Source organism: Gymnodraco acuticeps, unplaced genomic scaffold, assembly GCF_902827175.1.
Source record: "Gymnodraco acuticeps unplaced genomic scaffold, fGymAcu1.1, whole genome shotgun sequence".
NCBI lineage: Eukaryota > Metazoa > Chordata > Actinopteri > Perciformes > Bathydraconidae > Gymnodraco > Gymnodraco acuticeps.
In genome coordinates, this window is record NW_022992130.1 from 359,465 (window position 1) to 382,776 (window position 23,312).

At 39.8% G+C, this 23,312-nt stretch overlaps 2 protein-coding genes across 2 annotated transcripts; one reads left to right on the forward strand and one right to left on the reverse strand.

Moving 5' to 3' along the window:
• Positions 1-5,461: 5,461 nt before the first annotated feature.
• Positions 5,462-11,857, reverse strand: slc25a28 (solute carrier family 25 member 28). The gene is made up of 4 exons (XM_034203830.1): positions 11,311-11,857; positions 8,643-8,871; positions 7,817-7,873; positions 5,462-7,372 (listed from the first exon to the last, which is right to left on the reverse strand). The coding sequence occupies exons 1-4, from the start codon at positions 11,653-11,655 to the stop codon at positions 6,816-6,818; spliced, it is 1,188 nt and encodes a 395-aa protein (XP_034059721.1). The 5' UTR covers positions 11,656-11,857; the 3' UTR covers positions 5,462-6,815.
• Positions 11,858-15,576: 3,719 nt separating this feature from the next.
• Positions 15,577-22,880, forward strand: pyroxd2 (pyridine nucleotide-disulphide oxidoreductase domain 2). The gene is made up of 16 exons (XM_034203784.1): positions 15,577-15,781; positions 16,171-16,190; positions 16,453-16,546; positions 16,916-16,989; positions 17,081-17,236; positions 17,428-17,581; positions 17,697-17,758; positions 17,842-17,939; positions 18,030-18,171; positions 18,283-18,417; positions 18,494-18,566; positions 19,268-19,421; positions 20,745-20,896; positions 21,125-21,231; positions 21,590-21,710; positions 21,974-22,880. Exons 1-16 carry the CDS (start codon positions 15,670-15,672, stop codon positions 22,042-22,044), a joined length of 1,725 nt encoding a protein of 574 aa, XP_034059675.1. The 5' UTR covers positions 15,577-15,669; the 3' UTR covers positions 22,045-22,880.
• Positions 22,881-23,312: the final 432 nt, after the last annotated feature.

Genomic DNA, 23,312 nt, shown 5'->3' on the forward strand with positions numbered 1-23,312 from the left:
GTGTGTATCCCAGTGAGTTCGACGAAGAGCTAGTTATCGCACCTCATCCATTAACTGCTTCCAAGGATGGAATAAAGTGGACATTATGGCATAATCCTGCATCACTCTGTAATTCATGTTGAGTGGTCCAGTCATGATTTGGCTCAATATATGAAGAGAGATCTGACAAAAGATGCCATAAATAAGGAGAGCGTATAAGAGAAGGCGAGCGACTGAGCGAGAGTTGTTGTAGAGGACAAGAGTCCTTCAGGCGTTCACATTCCTAAGTACCCCTGGAGTGTGTGTTTGTGACCGTGTGTGAAATAGACCCTTCCACAGGTGCTTGCTGTAAGGGGCTTTGACCAGAGGCTTGAGTTTCCAAAACATGGGCTAACACCAATACACAAGGGAGTGTATATATGCGTGCCAGCCCTTCATCCACAAGTATTATTCACCAGGAAAGATACAGAGTGTGTTTTTGCATGTGTGTTCAAATTAAGTCAGACAATATGGCCTTGAAATAGCAATAATATTTGGTCAAGAAGAGGAATAGATTAAGGTTTGCTTGGACGGCATCAGCCACTGATCTATGTTTACACAAACACACACACACTTAAATAATGCGCACACACCCAGTTGGTAAATACTCAGAGTAATTAGAACTGACAGAGTTATAGCTTTCAGAGTGGTACACTTTATACTATCTTTTCTTGTGTATCAAATTAAAAGGCTCTATTGTAGTGATTAAAAGGTATAATTGATGTGATAAGATTATGACTCAACATTGGAATTGTAAACAATGTTATAAAAACTTATATTAGGAGACATTAGGGTTAGAGAGGTTTAAAGTAATCTTCAACAAGACTTACAGTATACAGTAGCTCTTCATAGACAAATCACTCTAGCTTAAATTACTTTGAAGAGCGGAGAAAAAACCAGATATAGTTGGTTGATAAAATACATATCAACCAACCAACCTTGCCTGGTCTCAATTATGCCAGGCAACTTTATATAAACCTATTTGCAAAATAGGAGAAAGATATCTAATGCTAATGTAATGTTGTTGAATATTTGCTATACTTGTGAATTAAAACATTAGAATAAGAAGAGGTGTCACTTTTGTATAAACTGATGGTTAGGTTCCAAATAAAGTATGAAGCCAATTTATGTCTATGTCTGGATCTGCAGCACTTAAATTGACAGCACCCATTATAATTGTCATTAATCACACATGACACATCCATGAGAACTAACAACAGCAGAAACAAATAGATGTGATGTGAACTAAGGCAACATTGTTATCATTAGCCAAGTGGAAGTACTTTTGTCTGAGTGGCAGAAATGAGAAACAGCAATATGAACACAAACTGTTAAACTTGTGAATTGACTCATACAAGCAAACTGAGGAATTGTTTTAACTGATCATCTTGAAAATGGCTCCAACCTATCCGACCTTTCAACATCAAATGCAACAACTGAAGGAGACAACAGCAGCTGTGTGATATTCAGACCAAAATATGAATCGACTGGGAACATGGCAAAGTCATCGACCAGCAGTCAGTGAGCGAGGAAGAACAAAGCAACTATCTGACTCAAAATACACGTTTTTTTAAACACACACTGAGATTAAGATCTCCCCATATGATATGACTGAAGTGCCAAATAGCTATCTCTTTGCTGATTAAGAAAGCCAGAAAAGGAGTAAAACCCTCAAGTTTCCCTTAATTTGAAACCATAAAAAAAGACCATCATCCATCCTCAAAATCTTTTGGACCAGACACCTTTGAAAGCGATATATTTATGAATGTATAGAAGCCAGTATTATTTTCACTTTTTCAATATTTTCTCTATGCCTTCAAACTACTGAAACTGCTTGCCCCTGTATTTAACTTATAACGGATATTATATAATACATGCATGCTCTCCCACTCTGTCTTTTTCCCTCAATCTTCAATGAAGCCCACACACACACACACACACACACACACACACACACACACACACACACACACACACACACACACACACACACACACACACACACACACACACACACACATCCACCCACAGACACACACACAGATGCCCGTACACGCACCAGTGGTTTAGGCAGAATTATTTAGGCAGGCCCTATGAACAAATTGATGGACTTTTCTTTCACAGAAAAACTATACTGTGGCAAAAAACAAATGAAAGAAAGTACGTGTTATTTTCATCAATATCAGACAATGAATGAGCACAGACTTGGCACAGTAGTCTCTAACATGCACTAGGCGGGAGGTAGCTCTGTAAGCATCGGCCTCAGGCCTACTACACAACAAAGCCAAATGGAAACCAACGAGACAAAAACAAACTTTTAAAAAACAAACCCATCAAGCAGTTCACAATCTCATGTCACTTCACAAACAGATTCACATAAATACTCTCAATGCAAAACCAGCGCATAGAGACAAACACCTTTATAATCCGCATCAGATTTATTTGTAATTGGTGCCACAGCGGACGTATAAATAGCATTTTATTTGTACCTTGGATGGCTCGTGGGGGACACACTTCCATTCATCACAAGGTGGGGGCCGCGTGGCTTGGGGTTGATTATGGATATGAATAAATCCAATGAATCTGCCATCTCCAGTTCCAATGGCATGAAGTGAAGTCCTTTCCGTGTTAATCCTGGTATTTGTTGAATAGGCTGGCAATGCCCTTTACAAATGGAATTAGTAGCCTATATTCCGGAGATCAATTTATTATTACCCTATTTTACTACTAGTTTCTTGCTATTTTGGTTAGCTCAATTTAAACATACTACATTACATTTACATTACATGTCACTTGTTAGACGCTTTTATCCAAAGCGACTTACATACTCAATACTGTGGGCAATCCCCACAGGAGCAATTTGGGGTAAAGTGTCTTGCCCAGGGACACAACGACATGCTGACTGCAGTGGGGTTTGAACCTGTGACCTCCTGATCCGAATACCAACTCACAACCCACTGCACCACACGCCTAGTCCAATGCTAGCATGTTTCGTTAGGGATAAATATCTTGCTGTATTGTACTTTGCCATGTTATTTACAGTAGCCACAACTTGTTTTTTTACTGCAAAGACTCGGAATACTTTATTTCTTGACATAACTCCTTCAAACTTTGCCCAGCATGGAGCTCACACACCTCACACAAACATTTACACACACCTGTCAAAGGTCAACCCCGTCCACACCGATAAACCAGGCTTTTAATTGGCTGTCGGCATCTTCAGGAAACCAATCACAGTCACAGTAAAATCAATGAATATAACGTAGCCTACATATAGCCAGTGAAGTGTTTATGTAAACTTCTTGTACTGTCATTATCATTTTTCTGGTAGTTTATACTTTTGATCAACAACACTTAATTAATAACACGAGTTAGCTAGTTTCAGACCTAGGTTAATAATACACAGTGTATAACTACTAACTAACTAGTTCCCCCTTTACCAGCTAAAGCATTAACATAATAGAGCATCACATTAATGCATCAATACTTAAAATCAAGATACATAACATATTTGATCTTTAAATGGACCACTATGCACAATCACTACTAATGCTAATACTTTCACTTGCAAGATACTATTAACTATGTGTGACAGTATGCATATTTTTACTTAACTGAAAGATAAGAGTACTTCCGGGACTGCTGCTAAGAATACAAAAATCGTATTCGACTGGTCAATCTGTTCAGGCCTTGGCCACATGCCACACATATACATACACACACACACACACACACACACACACACACACACACACACACACACACACACACACACACACACACACACACACACACACACACACACACCCACACACACACACACACACACACACACCACACACACACACACACACACACACACACACACACACACACACACACACACACACACACACACACTCTCTCTTACACAAACAGTGAGAAAGAAAGGGGCAATAGACCAGATTAAATAGTTTACTCATCTCAGACTGCTGGGATTTGCACCAGACAGGCTTAGGTCTCCCACACATACACACAGACAGACATACACACAGACCCACATAGAAATAAAACGCATTAAGGAAGAGTAGATAAAAGACACCTTTGAAAGAAAAGTCACATTCAATTTCTACTAGTTGCCCCTCTGTAACTGCATCACAGTATTTCTACACTCATGCCATTTCATAGTTCTTACTCATGTAAAGCTTGTCAGTCAGTTCAAGTCATTACTGCAAACACAGTGAACAAGCTCTAGCTGGCTGATCATCAGGAGTGAAAAAGAGCGACACACCACTCTATCAGCATATGACTCTAACAGGCCACACATATTGTACATGCATAGATAGTTGGGTAGAGGGCGACAGGTATGGTTCATTAACACTCCCTGTTTGAACAGGTGTCGGCCTGACAAGCTGGGGTGTGAATGTGTGTGTCTGTGTGTTTGGGGTAGTTTATACAGACGCGGATGTGGTGAGGCTTTCACTTCTCACCACGAGTTGTAAAAACATTAAACTTGCTGTTCTAAAACTAATGTCTAAAGATTCCTACTAAAGGATTTTGGGCTTTGTGTACATGTGTTTCATATATCTTCTAGCTAGAGTGACTGGAATACATTAAGGGAACTTTAAAATGGACTGACATGACGTTTTTCTCCCAGTCTAAAATAAGATATGGTGTTGTGGAATCAACATTAATTTGTGACGCAAGGAATTTCAGAAAACCCATGTTTTTACATAGCTATGAATTATCATATTTCTGTCTACATGGATCTTTCGCTGAACATGGATGAAGTATTTATGAAAGACAGATTTTTTTGTTTTTGACTCTATCTCTTTATTCCAACACAGTTAGAACTAATTATTGAGAGGACATCTCTCAAAGCTAATCTTTCCAATAGAGAATGAAGTTCTTCTGCAGTTTTGACCATTCACATTAGTAGTCCTCAAAAGCCCTTTAGCTGCAAGTGTCCTAGTAGAATAGAAATAGATCTTTATATTTGTTTGAATTTTCAATTAAAGTCAATTTCGGCAGTCTTATATTATCAAAGTTTACCCTATCATGCATCAATTGCTGAATTCCTCTCCAGGCTGTTTGTATGCCGTGCTGTGTGCCCACAAGTTCAAATTCTGCTTTCAGTCTTGAAGGTCAAAGTTGAAATCTGCACCTGTGTTCAAGACTAAACAACTGTACCTGCCTCAAACTAAAAATAAATACCTGAAGACCCAGACAAACTCACTGTGTGCTACTGGCAGGTCATATGTGGCTTAGGGCATTGCCTTCTTTTCATCAATCCCATTCTTTCAGTTGCTATTCACTAGGAAAACAAAGACTTAAGATCTTTTATACGCACCCGGAATATAATGACAATATGAACCTGTTTGCAATGACTGGTGAATAGGTAGGAACATTCTATCTTCACATATAGAAAAGTATTCAGAAACATTTAAAGAAATTAGAAGAGTGCTCCCATCATTTATGAGCAGTGTGTAGAGCCCCGCTGCTCAGTCTTTATTCAACGAGTGCAATTCAGTGTCGGTAACAATGAGACATCAATTAATAAGAATGACCGTTTCCATTTATGTGTACTCAATAGGGGGGAGGGGTACAGACATAGCTTGTGGGATACTGATTTATTGTGGGCACAGTACAATGTACACAACCTTTGCTGTCAAGCACAGATATGGAAACTCAGTAGTTCACAAGCTGATAGCTACAGGTAATGCACAGAATTGGCCTTCTCAATGCTGCCATGGTCTGCCAAACACGTACACAAGGCATAAATGGTGAGAATTTCGGTGATCCAAGGGTTGAGTTAACATTTAAATGTGGAAATAAAATAAAAGGGAAAGTTTAAAGTAATATTTGCTCGAAATTAAAATACCAAATAAAGAAACAAAATTAAAATAATCTAAATGCACTCTGCAACTACCTCAAAACGATGGGATGTTTGTTGTGTATATATACAATTCTGTCAAATGATATCAAGGGAACGTTTGGAAATTTGAAAAAGCAGGGGAAAAAATTAAAAAAAGAAAAAGGGAACCCAAAATCTGGTCTTTGGTTACGATGATAAACTACTAATGGTAAATTACTTAAATTGATCAAGATATACAAAATAATTTTGCTCTTGGCCTAGAGTTGCCAAGTTTGCAGGGTTCCATTACATTTCTCTAAAGATTTTTGGGGTACTGATCCGGAAAATAATGTGTGTAAGAACATGTTGTCGACAAGGGGCAATTTGTTTTGTATTCTTATAGGCTGAAAAAAGTTTAAATAAGATCAAATCAAAAATACTTAGATAAAAAGTTCTGAAAGCCTGAGTGTTGCCCAAACTAAAAAGTGAACTTATCCCGTGTTTGATTACTGTCAGAAAAGGGTCTGGATATCATTTTTATTAGCCAACTCAAGATTTACTCAAAAATAAAAACCTGGTTCCTGGACAGCAAACTTTATGAAACTAAAAGATTTAACACTACTGCCCTCTGCTGACTACCATTCCAACTCAAAACTTGTGCGTTCTTGACATTAATCCTAAACTTAGAAAAGCAAAGAGGTCTTTAGAATGGCTTAAAAAACCTAATTCTATATTATTGTGAAAGTGTTTTCTACTGAAGGAGAGAATAAACAAAACGTAAACCATACCTGGTATTGAAAAAGCGAAGCAGAAATTGTACTTTTGCTATGTTTAAGTATGGGACAACTGAGGTGGATTTTAGTCAGATTCTATGTGCGTATGGACATGATCTTGTCCTCAGAGAGAGGGCAGAACAATATCATAGGAGATTAACTCAAGGAGATATTTAAATCTCAGCCTCCTTCTACTGCGATCTCCTCTTGTCGTTCTGGTGCTTGGTGAGTCCATACTTGAAGAACTCATAGACCGACCAGCTGATGGCTATGGAGGGGATCTGGTAGATGATCCTCGCCTGGACTCCCTTGAAGAAGCCCGGCAGGCCGCCCAGCCTATAAACAGTCCGGAAGGCGTGGGCAAGGCCTGAGATTTGTCTGTGGGCTCCTTGGCCTTGGCCCTGTCCGGGGCCTTGGCTGGGAGACAGGGAGTGGAGGGTGAGAGACTCCTGGGTGTTGAGCAGGGTCTTGCAGACGTCTAGAGGCGTAGTAGCCGCGGCTGCAATTGCTCCAGCCAAAGCTCCGGAGATCATATGGGACAAGGGATTGTACTGTCTGTGGGGGTTGAGCAGCTCCTGAAGGTACTCATAGGTCATGAAGTGGAGTGCCTGGAAGGGCACGTTCATGGTGAGCTGGGTGGTGTAGCTGCGGTAGAACGCACCAGAGCCTTCTTTATACCACACGGCGCGTACACAGTCCATCACGCCGCCGTAAGGCGAGTTATACATCTGCATGCGCTGCTTCACAACTGGAGACAGTCCAAATGTGTCCAGGGTTGGCAGTACGAGGATGGCAAAGATAGAAAAAGAAAAGAAGATTAGTTAGCTATTGACTTTGAGAATCTCTCTTTAAAAACACAGTTTGAATAAACACAAAGAAAGAGGTAGTGTCACTCGAATTGCGTTTGCTCAGACAGCTGCACCCCATCCAACAGCTGCACACGAGGACTCTGACCAGTGTCCTTCTATTAACATGTTTGGGCAGGAGGACAAGAGGCAGCTGTGAAAGCCAATATGTGAGACTGCAGGGCTAAGGGCAACATCTGAAGATGGCAAAGGCGTGGCACCTGTATGTTTTATTACTGAAACTTCTGTATGGCAAGATTTTGTTACATGAGAGAATAACAAAAAGCTGTCCTAATGCAGTAGTTAGAAGCTATAGGAAGGATTGTACTGTAAAATGTTGCCTTTACCTTCGGCCGGGTTCATGATTGCATCGTGAAGCAGTGTTGCCACACACCCAGCTGTTGCTGAAACAAATACACGGAAGAAGTTAATAAACATTGAGAGAATGGTGAAGAATATAGAATGCCTTATTCCTAAAAGTAGCAGATGTCATGCTCTAAACAATAAATCATAGTAGCATAATAAGAGGAAACTTAGCAAATTGTACAAACACTACAGATCACACCTGATTGAATTCAGGTGTCCAAACCAGAGCAATGAGAGACACCTTGTGGACAAGACAGTTCACTGCTCTTTTGAAAGATTTAACCAAAAGCTTTAAAAGAGAGGATAGACAGTGGAGGGAGCAGATGAGATGGGAGAAAGACGACTTACCCAGCCTTGCACTAAACTGGAAAAGAAGGAAGAGAGAGAGACAGTAGGGAGAACAAGGAATAAGGAAAATGATTGACAAGGTTTTTTAAATCTCTTTCTATTTTGTAGCCAATGTGACTTTCTGTACTTGAATCACAATCACAAAATTGTTTAAGTTTCATAAAAGCCATTAACCGATTGAAAGCTGACCCTGATACTTCCTTACAGTGAACAACTGTAGCTATGAAAAGGCAGTTATCCAATTTGATGGCATGCTTGGGGTTCTTAGAATTGGCTACACCTGCAGATATTAAATCATCAGCTTCATAACGACTACACTGGTGATCCTTGGCATTATGGATGGAATTAGAGACCTAATTATCAACCTATACTAGTGATACTATTGATCTCAAATTTAACATGATGTATACATCTTTAACATGTCACTGTTAAAGTGTGTTTATGTATGTTATATGGTACCATTAGCCAAATGACTGTTAGCCCCTGGGTGAATGGCATCGCTTAGAGTCTTTTTGAGTTTCTCATAGCTGGCAAAATAGAGGGCATGGGCAGGTCCCGCCCCAACTGCTGTTGCATTCAGCCCTCTCATTGGCCGCCAGACTCCCTCTGTGGCTATAATTCGGCAGAGAGCATCCATCACATTCCTGTAGCGGGCTGCAGGGGCGGGCTGGAGGGACTGCATGCGTGTCTGGAAAATAATAAAAAGGTGAAATGTAACAAAATTCAAAGTCAACAAGCTGCTCCCTTTCAACACAACAGTGCTCAGTATTACGTTTAGCAGTAGATGAAATACATTTGAGATGAACTCAAGATATATATATATATACACAATCTAAAGTGTCATTTTATTCTTATTATACATATGCCTAACAAAAAAAGAAGCATGGCAATGAAAAGGGTCCTGAATAGACTGTGGTGTGAATAGGGGGTCAACTAAGGGAAATGAGGTGCATTGTGTGTTGTGTACATGCATAATTGAATAGAAGGAAGTATGGAGTTACAAGCTCCAAGGTCACAAGGGGACATAAGCAGACTTCCTGTAAGCCTATTTTACCACTGACCCTGAAGCACACCTTTCTCTATTCCTCTTAACACACACATGCACGCTGAGTTAAGTGATAAGGTAGAAAGATTATCTAATGAACAAGTGCAATTAAGTTGTGATTCTGTCACTAGCTAATTGAGATTTGGAGAGTCACCTGGGGTCTCACTGTGTCTAAGGAACCAGCAGCCACATAATCCCTAAATACCAAACTTCCAGCTGAATGGACAAACTTACACCCCATTGTTTATGTGCGTGTAGTGCTCTAACGAAGCATAAACATGGCCTCACGTCACACCATAGTACAGCTGTGGAATGCAGGGCCCAAAACGAGCTATCTTACAGTCGTTTGAGAATATGCATCAACTTACTTCACTCCTGGCGCTATTGAAAATCACATATTTGCAGGATAGTAAAAGTAAACTGTAATTTGAATGCTGGATTTATCATTCACTTCATATGTGCTCTATACAAACATATGTATAGACATCTTCCATGTCCAGCGTTTGGTTTGGTGGGTTTTTCTATGCTATGTTTGCACAGGATGAAAATATTGACCTTTGTCCTCTATGCAAACACTACATTTACCCTACATTGGAGCAAACACTAAAGACTTGTTGGCTTCTTTCAATGAAAGAATCAATACAATTTAAATTCTAGTCATGTGGACTGTGCAGACTCTGGCAGAGCTACAAATGCAACACGCTTTCAAAATCCCAACCAATTACTGGGATTTGCGATACATTAAGGGAGAATGACAGCCTATTCTAAAACTATAATTACACTGCGATCTCTTAAGTGATAGGCTTATCTCACAGGAGGAAAATTCTTTATTTGATGTAGGGGGAAACCTCCAATTAGGAAGCCTTTTGAATAAAAAAGTTACAAGCAAATGTTAGACGCATCTCAGATATTGTGTAAATAAATATTCATCTGTCTATGAGCAGTATGCTTTCTTTTGCTGAGTCACAATGCCCCTATTCTACTTGTTTGAAAAAATGCAGAGATCTTAAAGTGGTGTGGCAGAAGCTGTGTACATGACAAGGTTCTGTAAACATTGTTTTTTTCCAGGTTCAGGTCGGACAGGCTGCAACAGAGATAGACTACAGGTGGCAGAGACACGGATGAAGCATGGGCATGTGTAAAGCATGGGCATGTGTAAAGCTATTCAATCTGACAAGGACAGCTGACTCAATGCCACTTGTCCCATTTTTCCAACCCTGTGCTTTTGTATACAATGTCTAGAGCCATCTAGATGAGCTTTTGGGGCAATAGGTTTTGCCTCAATATGTTTGAGTTAAAAGCAAAAATAAACTCATATATAACAAAGAAGACCACATGATAAGGACTGACCTAGTGAAATTGAATGACTTGCATGTGATCAAAAAGCTTGGAAAACAATTCGTGTTGGTGTGTGAAGCACTAGGCATGCTGCCACACTGCATACAACTAATAAACCGTGTGTTTGGTAAAATGTCAGGAGATGCTGAAACTGTGGACTGCAGGGGTCAAATGGTCTCAAAACTGCATTCCATAATGTAATTATAATAAGTTACTAAAAACAACAGTCAAACAATCCCTTTGTTATTTGTAGACAAAAAGCTTTGGTCTCCTGGAACTCTTGTTGCACCAAATTAATAACTCTCATCAACGCTACGAAAAGTTAGTTAACTCCGATTTGCTTACACGTAACATGCACATTAATGATTGACGTACTATTATATCCATTGAGTCATCAGATTGTTTTGACTGTCTTTAGTTCGTAGTTTAAGGTAACCAAGTGGGCGCCTGTGTTAAGTTTGACCCTACTAACGGTTGTCATACCTACTGACGTTAGCCAGTAGCTGCATATATATTAGCATGCTAACGAGTTAGCTAGTAGGGATGTGACACGATAACTGACCTTGTCCTCAAATCAGTCTGCACCACAGCGTGTTTAGGTCAGCGAGCAAGCTAATTAGCTATGCTAACAAACACGTTGGCTAAAGGATTAACACACACATAACAAAACATACACCCGTCTGTGGAAACACTGAACATTCATAAAAAGTTTTGGGTCAGCCGGTGCACACTTGGCTAAGCTACCTTGACACAGTCGAAGGGGAACATGAGGCAGTGCTCCATGATCCCGGCCACGGCTCCAGCCCACATGTGGGTGCTAGTGGAGGCTCCCTGTGGCAATCCCTCATAGTCTGGTTCAGAGTCCTCTGTTTGAGCATCTTGTGCACTACGGTTAAAATCAACAGTCTGCAGCTCCATTTCCCCTCCGATCCGGGGTGACAGGCTCCCCACGATAGTTTCCGAAACTCCCCAGAATCTGCCCCCCAGCCATCGAACTTCTGCCCCGGCAGATGCACCAGCAACCCCGGGATCATTGCCTGTAGTCTCCGCTGTCATCCGTCGCCTCCTCACAAATCCATCTGCTTCCATGAGAAACCAGGTAAAATGTCAAAACACGCAGATACGGCGTCTTGTTGGTGATATCAGTCCTTAAGATTCACATTCCCGTAGGGAGGTATTAACGCTGCTTGCCTGCTACACTATTCCCTCCCCGCCTCATTAGGCTACTTCCCAGCCAGGGCTAAGCAAGGGAGACCGTGGCGGACAAATACACAACAAGCCCCAGCACAGGCCGCGATGAGGAAATGAGCTCTGATTGGTTACGATGGTCTAGTCCTACTCACGCTATTGGGTTATAGACCTGCCACTCATGAGAGGGAAGACTTCAAACACTGTCATAATAAGGCAGTTGACCTATGCAGTTGACATTAACTCTCAACTATGTTAACCACATTAACTATGGCTGCATGTGTGAAAGCTATCAAAACTATAGGTCACTGCAGGTCATCAATAACGATATTTCTTAAATACATAACCTAATCAGTTGTATTTGTTGGCACTTAACGTGTCACTTAATGCTACGTTTATAGTCTTATTAACAGTGTTGTGAACTACAGATTTGACCCATGTTGCATAATCTTTACACAAAGAAACACATAGAAACCAAACTCAAATCAGTATCTCTCCACAGGATAATCAGCATTTTGAAAGTATTATTACATCTCATTAAAAATGGTTTGATATCTATTATTTACTGTTTCAAATTGTACAGCCTCTTGGTTGTTCAATCCAGGAATTATTGAACTAGAATTATTCAACGGATATATCTGTTGAATACCAATGGCTTGGTAGATAGCTTATGTAAAGGTCCACCTGTGATTCAGCCCTCTGCTTTTCACACTGCGTAGTCCTCTCCATTTTTTTCTATACATTAAATACTGATGGCCTATTTTAACTGTTATACAGTTGTTGTTGTTGTTGTTGTTGTTGTTGTTGTTGTTGTTGTTTTACAAATATGTAGTAGCTATCAATGTGTTCATAAGAAAATCAACTCTGTTATTGAGATTCAAATACAAAGTACTTTATTGTCTGTATAGCCTACTTCATTAAAAGATTACAAACTATTAACAGTGTAATTTATGCTACAATTGGTAAAACCATTTTCTAACTTATTAATAAACATACAGCACATCATGTTTGCAATGTAGAATGTGAAGTGTCTTGGTGTGGTTTTGATCAGGGCTGCATACCTATATTAATCATTTTCATTATCGATGTTTCTGTTTTGGATTAAGGGTTTAGTCTATAAAATCCAACAACAAATAAAAAAATGCACAAATGAATCAGCACATTTTACAGGATTTTTGCTTAAGAAATGACATCAACAATGTATCAATGTCTACGATTGTTGATAGTTTATTTTCTCATTGATGAAGTGATAGATTAACAGACTCGTCTCAGCTCTACATCAGTGTTCACAATACATTTTTGAACAGACTGGTAAGGAAGGCCAGCTCTGTCCTGGGGAGTCCTCTGGACACTGTGGAGGTGGTGGGAGACAGGAGAATGGCAGCCAAGCTGTCCTCCCTGCTGGACAATATGTCCCACCCCCTCCAGGACACCCTGTCCTCACTGTGCAGCTCCTTCAGCGACAGGCTGCTGCACCCCTGCTGTCTCACGGAGAGATACCGCAGGTCCTTCCTTCCTGCAGCGGTCAGACTATACAACCAGCACAGCCCCTAGTAGACCCCCCCCTCCCCTACACACACCACAACACAGACTATATCACCCCTTGCTGCTAAATACCAATCAACTATGTGCAATATGTGTAATATATGCCATTAATAACTGTGTAATTTATACCTGGCTGCTAAATCCTTAGAACCGTTACAAGGTATGTTTTTTGCATTTTGTATTTTGTAAATTGTGTAACTTGCTGCTGTTAAATACCATCAAACTATGTGCAATATGTGCTATATGTGCAATATATACATTATTATATACATATTCCATTAATAACTGTGTAATATATACCTGGCTGCTAAATCCTAAGAACTGTTACAGGATTTGTATTTTGAATTTTTTTTTTTTTTTTACTTTTTTATTATATTCTTTATTATATCATAACTTAGTAAACATATGTAACATTAAGCTGTCTGTGGCTCTTTCCTGCTGTAACAATGCACATTTCCCCTCTGTGGGACTAATAAAGTTATTCTGATTCTGATTATACAGACACACACATTACACCTAAGAAATATTTGTCTTTTTGTCATTTCTTCTTTTCAGGACGTGCAGTACGATCTTAAGAAAATACCTTTTATAATATTTTATAAGACAGCATCTTGTATTTTTAAAAATAAGGAATTCCCAAAGCTATCCGATAACTTCTTAAGGTCTTTCATCCTCACTAGTGAGCCTGGAGAAAAATAGAGATATTTCCCCCCCCCCCCAGAAAATTTGGTAATTGTGTTTTGGTGCGGCACTGTTATAACATAATTACATTTTCTCCTTTATTGCCTGGGAGAGCCTTCAAGGGTTGTAGTGTTGAATTTCTGCCGACAAAGGGGAATGAAGTGTTAATTTCTGCTTACAAGAACAAAATCTCCTGCTCCTGATCTAGTTATGGTTGATTGGCTGTTGTTCACAGACGTTCCTTAAAGGAAAACCAAGCAGAGAGCATATCAGCATCAATCTCTTCCCTGAAGCTAATGCTACTCTAATACACCAAGGGAGAGGCATGTTAGGTCTAGCGGGAAACTCTAGATCACCATAACGCCTCATTTAATTCCCTACGCCAAGAGAGTGCACAGTCTATATAAACCTCAGGAATTATTTTACACTGTCTAAGCAAAACATAGTCAAAAATCCACATTATATGATCCGATAACTCAATTCTGTTATGCTGTGTTTGGTTGTTTTTCTACCAATTAACACACTTCCTTCCTTAGATCTTTGGCTCTGTCTATTCCCTGCTGCTCAGGCCTGAGATGATATATGGCCTCTTATCTTATTAATGCATGGTAAGTGAACCAATAGGCCAATATGACATCTTCAACAGCAGCACTAAGAAACCCTTCTTTGTTAAGAGCTCTTCTTAAAACTCTTGAGGTGGGTCCTTACCGTGAGATGACTGGAGCCCAACCCCAAACCAGCTAAAAGAGGATGCTTTAATTGCCCTTTTTGATTGTTGTGTATTTTCTTTCACATATTTGTTTTTACACATAATATACACAAACACTTTAACAAAAAATGTACATAATGCTCTGTGGAATTTGACATGCAAATATGTAAATCCTGTGGTATTCTGACATGTGGATTTGTATAGCTATTATTCCCAAAACCTTGAAAGACTGTTAAAGAAAGTCTGACAACTATATACACTACTGAGGTAGGCTTTTTGTTCTTAAAGTGATTGCTCACTTGAGCCTTATTTTATACGACAAAATACCAATATAATATATGTGAAATTAATCAATGAGATTTTAGTCAAATTAGTGTTTCGTAATGCTGATTTCTGGAAAAACCAACAACAACATCAAGGGTCTTTGGAGCTGGATTAAGTGAAACAACTATGCCACCAAGTGGACAACTGAATGATGGCAGGCTGATGGATAAATTGGATGTATGGATGTTTATAGCCTCAATTGCTTCAGTCAACATTATCCAATTACAACATATTATTATTGGCTAAGTGTCTAGTAGCATAAATTAATTATATATTAAAATTATCTTCACCTTCCACCTACAATATCAAATATCTAAATATGTACACTTTACAGCATCATTAATTATAATTCGGTAATACATTACGATTAACCTGATAGGGCATTTGGCTTAATGAGTAGCCTACTTTAACTTTTTGAGTTTTTTGAATCATGACTTTTAGATTACGTTTAAGTACTTGTGAAAGTTATGAATAGACTCTACTTCTTCCATATCTGCACATCAACCCCCTGGCCAATAACTACCACTTCCCGCCCCTTACTCCAGACCTCTTTACGAGTGGCGTGGAAACCCGGATCTACTCCCCCAGCTGCAGGGGAAAACAGGAGGGGTTGAGTTTGGATCTTTCCTCAAACCTTTGCTCTGGCTGCAGCGGTGATGTGGACTGATCGATTACGGAGGGCTGCGGCTGTTGTGGGGACTGTGACCAGATCCAGATCAAGTCAGGCCGCTTTAAAATCCCAGTATGACGCTCTGGTTATTGGGGGAGGTGAGATCTTTCGACTGTTGGGGGAATGTGCAGAAAACACCGGGCTTACAATAAGAACAATCCAACGACCTCTTTGTAACATTGACACATCGTGTCAGCTGAGTTTACAAAAATGTTGTATTGAGTATTTATCTCTTGCTTGTACAAACGTATTCCTGTCGGACAAAAATTCCTTATTTCAATGTTTTTTGCGTTTTGTAAGTTGTATCTCAACTATTCAACTTTGGACTCATTGTGCTTGGCTGTAAAAAGTAAAAGAGAGCAGCTTGCATACTTACATTATAAACTTGACAGACTTTGATTGTCAATGAAGCTTTTATTTAGAGTTGTTCTATGAGGAATTAGCATTTCCGGGATAACTGTCTGATAAATATCATATTTCATTGCAGGACACAATGGACTGGTGGCAGTGAGTTACTGCATTTATTTCACACCTACAATATGCTGTAATGCATTATATGGCACCGCAAACTTTTACCTTCTGCTTGGTGTGTGTGTGTGTGTGTGTGTGTGTGTGTGTGTGTGTGTGTGTGTGTGTGTGTGTGTGTGTGTGTGTGTGTGTGTGTGTGTGTGTGTGTGTGTGTGTGTGTGTGTGTGTGTGTGTGTGTGTGTGTGTGTGTGTGTGTGTGTGTGTGTGTGTGTGTGTGTGGTGTGTGTGGGTGGGTGTGTAGGCTGCCTATCTTCAGAAGGGAGGAGTGAAGACGGCAGTCCTGGAGCGCAGACATGTGTTGGGAGGAGCAGCTGTTTCAGAAGAACTCTTTCCTGGTAGGGTCGATGTCACTGAAGTTAAAATACAAAAACAATCAAAACTTGTTTTCTTGCATAGGCCTTTCTTTTTAAATCATAATGCACAGATGCTTCATACTAGAACTATTTTTACTTCATCTGGATACTATTGACACTGTGTTATGGATTATCCAGATTTACAGATGTACACACACACACACACACACACACACACACACACACACACACACACACACACACACACACACACACACACAAAGGGCTTGAATAAACCCCAGATACACACATAAGTGTATTATTTCATACACTGTTAATGTGTGTTCTATCAAGTCATTCTTCAAAGCATAAATGTTGTCCTTGTTACATTATCAATACTCTCCTGTGCAGGTTTCCACTTCTCCAGGTGTTCCTATCTGCTCAGTTTATTAAGACCTCACATAACAGCAGAATTGGAGCTTAAGGTAGACAAAGCAAAGTTGTAAAATACATTCACTCAGCTCACTTTGGACAAGGCTTAAAGGAGTTAGTCATCATGTTTGCATATATTTTCAGAAACATGGGCTGAAGGTGTATATGAGGGACCCCCATGCTTTCACTCCCATGTTGGAGGATGGGGTGAACGGGGCCCCACCGAGGTCTCTCACCCTGGGCGCAGATCTGGCCATGAATCTGAGGGAGATCGGCAAGTTCTCACAGAAGGACGCTAAGGTGATTTAACTTTTACAGAGTAAACTGTTGTTTGCATTGAGAATCTTTCTGCATTGAACACTTTAGCGTGCATTTGAGCTATTGTCACAGCAGTATGAACTGAAAAAGTTGTCTTTATTGACCTTGTTCTCACATACTTGACCACATTGTGTTCACCCTCATCTTCACCGATTCTTTGACATGTTTCCCAGGCCTTTCCAGAATTTGTTGCATACCTTGACAAGCTAGCATCAGCGATCCACCCTCTCCTGGATGCTCCACCCATAGACATCCCAGGTGTTACAACTGGATCACTAAGGAAGAGGCTGGCTGCAGCTAAAACACTTAAGCCTATTGTCAAATGCGGTGCGTTGGTGGATGCATGTTTGGGAAATATTTTCAATGCCAGAAAAACAAGTTCAAATTCAGCTACTACTCATTTTGTTTTGCAGTAAATGAGTCATGTTTTTTGTATTTAAAGGCCTGAGACTTGGCAGAAATATTCCAGACTTGTATGAGATCATAACTGCACCAATAATAAAGGTTTGCTATGGCTTACACTAAAAGTCGCATTCATTGCTATTTTCAGTTGACCGCATTTTGACTAACTTTGTTTTGAGTCTTAGATCCTCAATCGGTGGTTTGAGTCTGAGCCACTGAGAGCAACACTGGCTACTGATGCTGTGATAGGAGCTATGACAAGTCCTAGTAATCCTGGTAGTGGGTGAGACACATTTTAGGACATCCCATAGCACACAAACACTTTTAACTACATTTTAACTGCTTTGAATGAAACACTAACCTTGTCTTGAAGGTATGTGCTCCTGCACCATGTGATGGGAGAGTTGGAGAAGGAGATGGGAGCATGGGGTTATGTGGAGGGAGGCATGGGAGGTGTGTCTAACGCTATTGCTAATTCTGCTCGATCCTATGGTGTAGACATTTTCACTGAGAAGGTAAGATGATTTTGACTATTTATGCTGGCTTTGATGCAGTTTATTTTGTGTAAACTATATTCTAGCATCTGTATTTCGGTCTTTATGCATAAACATGTGTTTCGTTGGCAGGATGTAGGACAGGTCCTGGTGGGTTCAGATGGTGCTGCCAAGGGTGTGGTGCTGAAGGATGGCACAGAGATCCACAGTAAAGTCGTTTTGTCAAATGCTACACCATATGTTACCTTCAAGAACCTCACACCACAGGTAATACAGAGAGAAAACAGCACATATGAGCTCTGCACAAGACGTGATTTATTCTGACTTCCTGTTTTCAACATAGGAAGCTCTATCTCCAGAGTTCATCAAAGCCGTAGATCAGATAGACTACACTTCGCCTGTGACCAAGATCAATGGTAAATCAGTTTACATACTAAGTGAGCTTGTGCTTAAAATAATAATCTGGTAGTTGTTGTGTTTTGACTGTTGGTCTGTTTAGTGTGTGAGTACTTAGCCACTACATACATAATTTGAAAGCCACATAGAAATGGGTACTTGTTAGGCAGACTTGGCCCTAAGTCAAACAGATGTAGTGACTTAAGAGGAATCTGCTCTAAGTCATCCATTATTATAGTATAACAGTGTAAGATGATGTCACTGCCTAAGCTCTTGGGACTCTAAAGACAGGTTTCAAGTTTGGGGTATTATAAAACAGTGTACAGCACACATAACTAAGATGTTTAGAGCTCCCCAGCTTCCTGTGTGGTGCTGTTTGTAGCTCCTGCTTGTTGATTACAGTAGAGCAAGAGCTGTAGGGTGTATAACGCAGGAAGTGGTGACTCCCAGATGATTCTTTAGAGTGCATTGCTTCTTAGACTTAATGATACTCTGCTCTGTTTATAGAATTTATTTTAACAGTCTTACCGTAAGAGATTTTAATAGTGTAACAGGTGCGACATATTACGTGCACTGAGTTGCCCTAATTGTAATACAACTATTTAGTCAACTGAAACCTTAGCACACGCTTATAAATAGGCTACTGACCATTAATGACACATCATCTCTGAGCAGACTCTCACTCCTTGTCATTTTCCCTGCTGTGACCTGTGTTTTACAGTGGCAGTGGACAAGCTGCCAAACTTCCTAGCATGTCCAACTCCAGATAATAAACCTGGACCCCATCATCAGTGCTCTATCCATCTCAACTGTGAAAGCGTGGAGCTGCTGGAGATTGCTTACAAAGAGGCCGTGAATGGACGTCCCTCAACAAGGTATACTCCAAGTAAAGTTTTCGACACATAACATGTTATCCTTATATATGATTAAACAATCACCAATCAAACCCCCCTGTTTGTTAGCTGCCAATGCATGCAAGAGATATACTGGAAGTGAACATCACAATAGATAGATAGAATCGGAGGGATGAAACCCCTCTTTAATGTTCACACATGCAGAGCACACAGTGAAATTTGGCCTCTGCATTTAACCCATCCTAGTACTAGGAGCAGTGGGCAGCTATTGTACAGCGCCCAATTGGAGTGGGGGGGGGGGGGGGAAGGGGGTTGCCCGGTGCCTTGCTGAAGGGCACCACGGTAGGGCCCAGGAGGTGAACTGGGACCTCTCCAAGTAGCAGTCCACACTCCATATTTAGGTCTGTTCGGGGACTTGAACCGACGACCCTACGGCTCACAGTCCAAGCCTCTACTGACTGAGCCACTACCGGACAAGTATATATTTCAGAGTTAAAAGTAGGGTATGTAAGTTTGAGAAACCGGCTCGAGATCGCTAGAATTTGATATAGAGCCCCTCCTCCAACACACACAAACGCGCACATGACCAATGAGGGCACGAGAAAAGTTTGTGCACAGATGGAAGGCTGACAGGCAGGTAGGCCATCCAGTTATTTTAGCCGGGCCGACTAAAATAATTGGTCGTGCTTTTTACAGTATTACGGCTTCCACAGATGACATTTTTTAATGGATTTTTTGTCAAAGCACTTAAGATATTCATTGCTATCGGGATGTTAAGAGCATTCCATGGAATAACAAAAAGTGTATCTCGAGCCGGTTTCTCAAATTTACATACCCCACCTTTAAAGTCTGTATAATGTATATGCATTTATTATATTTTTTGGCTTGAGGTAGATCCTGCACATATTGATGTAAGCATGACTCAACAACAAACTGGGTGAAGATGTTCACATATCCTTATCTTGCAGATAACACTAAGCCTTCAATAAATGTCTGTGGTCAGAGGTGGGAAGTAACTAAGCACATTTACTTAAGTACTGTCCTTAAGTACAATTTTACGATACGTGTACTCTACTTCAGTATTTACATGTTATACACATACATTATAATTCTGAGGTAAATTGTGTACCTTTACTCCACTAAATATTAACAACACTTACATACATTTTGCATAATTGTTGCAATGCTGTACACTAGAACCAACACTTCTCATACTCAAGTTATATTATATAAATGATAATCAATGAGGTATAGCTCCAACAATATATTATTACAAAATATCCAGAATTTTCATCATCCTTCACTCAAACCGTATTACCTCATCATGCCCCTCTGCTACTGCAGACCCATGCTGGAGATGACCATCCCCTCAGTGTTGGATCCTACTCTCGCTCCCCCTGGCTGCCATGTGGTGTCCCTGTTCACCCAGTACACCCCCTACCACATAGAGGGCAGGGAGTGGACTGACCAGGACAGAGAGGCCTACGCAGACACTGGTTCGAAACACAATTTTTTTTAGCATGCTGTGATTAAACTGATATATATATATATATATATATATATATATATTTGTAAATGTTATGATTGCAGAGCTAGAAATAAAATGCTATTCCAACATTCATATATCCTGTCTCAAATATTCCGAAGGGGACAAAATGTATCTAGTGAAGTCTATAATGATTCATCTGTTTCATTAACAAACCTGTGTTTGTCTATCTTTTCAGCATTTGACTGGGTGGAGAAATACGCCCCAGGGTTTAAAGCCTCAGTGGTGGGCCGGGACATCCTGGCTCCACCTGACCTGGAGAGGATCTTTGGGCTCACAGGAGGGGTACATACAAAACATACATTTAAGAGCTGAGCAGCATATTTGAATTTTGATTCACAGTTGATTTGCTTGACAGATAAACCTGTCCACTGTATGAGGAAGTCATTTGCGTCCTCTGCAGTGTTCTCTCATTCCCCAACGGCTCAGGGACAGACCTGTTGCATAAGCAGTTAATGGTTACATACATTTACCACAACCAAGGAGTCAGTACCAAAGTTCACATTTGTAGTGTGGAGTGACACAAACTCTTGGATTAATGCATACAACTTTGTTGCCTTTTAACAAATGCCTTTTAACTTTTCCCTTAACAACATTACATATTTATCCAAGAAAAATTAAAATAAACATTTTGTTTTTACAGAATATCTTCCATGGATCAATGTCGCTGGACCAGCTCTACCTAGCACGACCTTTGCCCTCTCTCTCTGACTACCGCTCACCAATAAAAGGGCTGTATCTGTGTGGCAGTGGCTGTCATCCAGGTTTGCTTTTAATGCTTACACTGAATTTTGAACTGAAAATGCAGCTGTTTTTTTGTGTATAGTGTACTATAAGTACAACATTTTGTTAATGCTATTTTTTCTGGTGTTAGAAAAGCCCAGCTATGAACCTTTGGAACTTTGGATGAAATCTTATCCTTACTGCTCATGATAAATAAATGAAGTCACTTTATGTTATGCTTAGTAAATGTTTGTGATTCCCAACACAGAACCAAGTGACTAATTCTTGTCTTCTGTTTTTTTAGGTGGTGGTGTGATGGGTTCTCCCGGATGGAACGCAGCGCTCACTGTCATAGCTGACCTGAAACGTCGCTAAAACACCACCGGCATCAGTGTGTGGTTATCTGATCAGTGTTATCAACCTCTCTTTTGTCTGATTTGAAGGAATTTGAAATGAATTGTAATACTCACTCCAACAGATATACTGTCACCCCATCCAATCATGTTTGTAAGGGTATCTGAATATGAGAGAAAAGGGGGAAATGATTGATTTTATTATACAACTGACATGGGATGAAAGAGACAATCACTCCTGAAGACACTAGTGCAATACTGCCGCATTACATTTGTGAATTCATCTAACTGAGCCAGTAGGAAATCTGTGAAATTTTAGAACATAACTTACACTTGTCTTAATAAAATAAATGTTGATGTATTGATGGAATGAAGCAGAAGGGAACTTTTTATAACTTTGAATAACTCAAAATTCAAATGTTTCACTGGGTTAAATTATGCCTTAATAATTGCTGGTATGTGTTATGTTTGATTAGTAAAAAAACACACAGATGTTACTAATAACATTAATGATGACTCAGTTCTTATAAAGTCTCCCTAAAGAGGATTAGATGTAATCCAGCCATGATTAATTTGATTGTTTACACCTGTGCTTTTGTCAAAATGTGACTGTAATTGAATGTGGCCTAATAGGTTTTCTACAAGTTTAGTACTTGACAAAAAGCATGACCTTTTATAGGTATTTTACTGATAGGGTTAGTTCAAAGATCGATGGGCCTATAATTGTGCATGGGTGACCTACCTGGCTTTTTCCTCTTGACTCTCTCAGGAAGACCCTATGGGAAGACCCCAAAACAATTATGTTAAAGCTTCTTTGTTAACCTTCTTGGCAGTTAATAAATGTGGTTTTACAAACAAGTTTTAAACTCTAACTACACTTTGTACGCAGGGTTTGACTAAATATTATTATCTCATGATACACTCTACACAGTGTAGTAAATGTACTTGTATATTTTTCAGCAGTGGGATTTATATATTTTTGAATATGTTCGATGTGTACTAAACAGCCAGTATCACATGTACAATACAATAATATAAAAATACAGCCCTATACAGTTATTAAGTGCTGTACATTTTAAGATCAGGAACAAAAAAACTAACTATGACAAAATAGCAAACAATTACAACAATGCCAGTTAAATTAAGTATATCCAAAAGTAGGCTAATGTAAAAAAAAAAATAGAGAGCAGTAACATTGAAGCTAATGAGAGGTATGTAGGAATTAAAACAATGTCCTTGCATAATTACATTTTCTTATTTTTGAAGAGATTTTTTTTTTAAAAGTAACAA